The following is a 4,588-nucleotide window of genomic DNA, read 5'->3' on the forward strand; positions in this document are numbered from 1 at the left end:
CTATTCATCCAATTAAACCTAGGCCAAGGAAGGTGAACATTCAACACATTTGTGACAAACTTGTCATTTTAATATTTAGCCAATTTTGTGAAAATGTAATCACACATTGTCCACATGTACTATCTAGACCTATAAGGAGAATCATGCATCATGGCGGAGGCATACCAGTCGCCATAGCGACATTTCTAGTTTGCTTTTGTGCCTTGGAGGACAAAAATGAATGTGTTCACTCATGCGTAAAGTTTCCGTTTATATTGACGTAATAAGTTGATAGCTAATCAAGTTACAGTAAATATGGTATTAATACATTGATTTTCATCAAACTCTTCTATTAGAGTTATGAACTCGAATAAGTGTTTACTTTCTCTTTTTTGCTAAGTGTGTATATGTGATAAAAAACAAAGAAAAACCTAAAATGGCATTAGACTATTTAGGTTTTTATCACATTTACTTTCTCTTTTTTGCTGAGTGTATATATATATATATATATACATATATACATACATATATATATATATATATATATATATAGTGTGTGTGTGTGTGTGTGTGTGTGTGTGTATGTGCGTGACCTCTACGAATAGCGTAGTGTTTTTATACGTTTGTGTGTACCTCATACTCAGAAGGAAGATGGACATCCTAAGCAGATCGTACTTCATGGCTAATGTAATCCACACATTGCTACAAAAGGAGGTTATCAATTTCCATTTCGGAAAATCCCCAATGGATCCATTTCACACGTCATTTGTTTCATAAATGGAATACTTCATATATATTGTTATGTTCTTGTTCTTGTTTCTTAAAGGTATAAAGACAACCTTGTATGACCAACGCACTGCTGAATTATTACCATAGCGTCAGACAGGTTGATGGACGTTAGTGGAAAGTATCCGTTTTTTTTTTTTTCAATTCAATTTAATTCAATTGCTTTGCTTGTGTATCAACATGGAAGCAATAAATGAAAGGCAATAGGTGTAAAAAGAAGACCAAGTATGGAAAAAATGATTAGAGTACTGGAAAAACATTTCGATATGAAACCATCAAATTAAAGATACCAGTAAGATGATTTTGTGCTTATTAAACTCCTAATCTGTGACAACTTAACTGATTGTCAGATGTTAGGTACTGAAATACAGATTCCCTGTTCAAACAACATTTGTCTAAACCTCAAAAGCTCTTATTCTGTATCTATTTACCCTGTTAGATTATCAAGTGCCTTATTGAAGAACACTTTCACGATTGCATTGCATCATTGCAGGACACAGAGTTAAATGTAAAAAATACTAACCGGAATAATCAGAAAATTTGTTACTACGCGTTAATTCATATTATGTATATGACTGTATATTTCTCATAATGTTCATAGAAATAACGGGTAACTTCATTTGTATCTGCTCTGTTATAAAATTGTACCTACTCAGAACATCTTATTGGCAGCTTTAGTGACTGTGGTGAAATGACAAATGATGAGATACGCCTTCCAAGTACCTCGATATTACGTTTGCACAATATAACAGATGGTCATCATAAAAGCATGAACGAAAGTTTACCTGAAACTCATACAGTTAACCGTATCATAACTTGACATTGGCACAGCTGATGAGTGGACCACAGAAGTCTTATGTACAACATTATAATGGGGATTTAACAAGCACGACACAAAAATAATTCCTATTTTGTGTCCATGATGACTTCTGCTGATATGAATAAGTCTTCAAATCACAAATTCAAATTGCTCCTTTGAAATATACATCAATATGTTTTTAAGCATCTAATTTTTCATTTTTCTACGTCCACTAAACTCCATCCTTCAAAAGTATTCTTTCCCTTTCTTGATGTCATCAAGAGTAAAGTCAGCTTAATACTAGTAAGCAATACATTATGCTTATGGTGTGTACCTTGCCATAGTAAGGTGCATCAGCTCGCAATCAATAGCAACACAAACTTCATAAAATGCGATTCTATACCTTTCATTGCCTCACTCCTAATCCTGGAACATTTTTCTCATACTCTGTAGTCATAATCATCATAATTGAAAGGTTCTGGAGTGCTATTCTATGAGATCTGTCTTGGTTTTGTGAGTTTGTGCGTTAGTCAAGGTAAGGTGCATAATATCAGGCATTGTGATGCTTATTTTCCCCGACTTTAAATGGTGATATAACGAAAGGTGTGTTGATATGAAATAAAATGCAGAGTCTCAAACAAGACTAGAGACACTGTCAAGATGGCTACCTGTTGACTAAAGCCAGCAAAGTGAGCTGCAAGATTATTGACTCAGCATACCTTCCTGAGTCCAGCATGAACACTAATGCAAATGTATCATGATATAACAAAAGGCAACAGGGTTACAATCTTAAGGGAGGAGCCTCGTGGGTTCAGAAAAAAAAAAGAAAACCCGAACGATAAAAAATCCGCGACTTATCATATCTTAATGAAATAATTCCATAAATAGAATTTGTGATTGTAGACCTATTCATGCCAGTAGAAGTTAATGTGTGACGTAGATCAGGGGACCTTAGAGCTTGTTTCGATTCGAACAAATAAAGACTTAGTGGCATTCAGACACTGCAAATACTTTGAAATTTTTTGCATCTATAATACATGCATCATGACCAGCATGATAACAAACAATCACAGAGATAACATAATATGACAGCATGTGTGATGTGCATCACTCTATGTGTCAATTAAAAAGCAGATACAGAATATTGATATCTTGATTTTCAAGCACACTATTTTCTTTTTTCTTTTGGAAAAAAGACATTGGTAGCCCTCATCAGTAATCTGTGCACAGTAAGGCCTATCAAGAACATCATGTTAACAGACATCCAACAAGACTGACATCAAACTGAATATATTGCATATTAATGCAAGAAATATTGTTGTATGGCATTTTGTATCCACCACACAGCAATTATTCATAACCTACATTATGTCACTATTTATATCATTCATACAGTGTACGCTGGTCTAATCAAATTCCTGTAGTCAATGAAACGAAACTTTTTTTTTTCAGGAAATTCGTTCTCATACACTCTGAAGCCAGCGCCATTCTTCCACACACGTTATTTTGTATAAAAAAGTTGCTTTTCACCGTCCATTTTAATATCATCTCAGTCATCTGTTCAAAGTAAGATTGATGTGCCACAATCATCATCCCATTTTAAGAATTGTGTTGCAATACTTGCCACATAACTCCTGCAACACGACTGTTCTGTTTTACTCATCAAATCGCTCTAAAAACGCTTGAGTAATGAAGCTCGTTTTACCTATTCCTCGAGCTCTGCTTCACAGGTTTAAGCTGAATTTCTGTTGGCGCATTACTTGGGTTGGACCTCTTTGTTTTGAAAATCCCCAACAGGCTACTTGCTCTCGAATTTTTCTGCAAGGTGGGTGGAGGATTCTGTTTGCTGGGAGGATCACTACCCCGAGTGTTTGTTGTTTTTTCTGTCTTTTTCCTAGACACAGGTGACTGCAACGACCGTGTTTCTTGCTTAGATTTCTGAGAGGTACCAGCCTCCTCAGATGGCTTTTTAGTTTCTGGAAAGTGCCGTGGTCCAACAAATGATTCTTCTAGGCGATTCCAGAAACGTCTATGGCCGTACTGAATGTCCACATGGTTGCGCAGAGCACGTGGGACCTCTTCCCTCCGAATACCATGCCGCACGGGAATAACACCGGTTGACGGAGTTGTGATGGTCAGCTGCGTCTTGTGCTGGAAGTCGGGAGATTCAAGCGCACTGTTAGAGAGGAGGAGAATGACAACCTCTGACTGCTCAATGGCATTTTGTTCTAAGGTCAGTTTGTCCTTGCCAATCACCTTGTCCCTCTCATATTTGTAACCACACAGGTCCATTTCCTCCAACCGATCATAGATTTGGTTAGCGGCCTCTGAGTCGTTTTCGTGGTGGAGGACCAGGAAGTTGTAGCGCTTTGAGGAAGCACGAAGGATTGGGTCAGTAAGCAAGGAACTCTTGCTTGGGTCGTGCAAGGAGTAAGGAGGCACATCATCGGACATCTTGAGCGACTCAAGAGCATCCTGGCCACGCGTCAAGGGATCACCGATACTCATCTTCAACTCTGAGAAGCTAGAGTTTTGACATGTTTGCCTTACACTTTCTCATTTCAAACCTACAGCTCATGTATGTGTAGGTAGCAGATAAAGTATTTACATAAATGCATAACATAAACTGTACTACTACAATAATTGATAATGCACTAATCAGAAGTTTCCCTACAAACAAGTATATGGCACAGGATTCAATGCAAATCATATCTGTTACTATCTCGCTGGAATCTCTAACCAACTCACAGACATTCGGCATGAGCTTGTGGCTGCCTTCAGGGATGTATTCTTCTGTATTGTCCTCAGCACAAATAGTGATTTCAAAAATAACAAAGTACATGAAGCCCACCTTCCTCGTTTTCCATTCGAAGAGTCCTTAGAAATGAAATTTAGGTAGAGCAACGTGCTGGGCTGTTCACACTCATTACTTGAAATAATCTACTGAGAATGTCTTTCACGATCCACTACGAGACTAAACCATCATATCACTCTCTGACATGGTGCTGTTGTGTAGTTGCTTTC

At 37.4% G+C, this 4,588-nt stretch overlaps 1 protein-coding gene across 1 annotated transcript; it reads right to left on the reverse strand.

The window, feature by feature from the left end:
- Positions 1-2,742: 2,742 nt before the first annotated feature.
- On the reverse strand, positions 2,743-4,235 carry LOC139740424 (uncharacterized). The gene has a single exon (XM_071651016.1). The coding sequence runs from the start codon at positions 4,070-4,072 to the stop codon at positions 3,266-3,268; it is 807 nt and encodes a 268-aa protein (XP_071507117.1). The 5' UTR covers positions 4,073-4,235; the 3' UTR covers positions 2,743-3,265.
- Between the last annotated feature and the right edge of the window lie 353 nt (positions 4,236-4,588).

This window comes from Diadema antillarum, unplaced genomic scaffold (assembly GCF_040938485.1).
Source record: "Diadema antillarum isolate AM-2024a unplaced genomic scaffold, OU_Dant_1.0 seq00000854_RagTag, whole genome shotgun sequence".
Lineage (NCBI taxonomy): Eukaryota > Metazoa > Echinodermata > Echinoidea > Diadematoida > Diadematidae > Diadema > Diadema antillarum.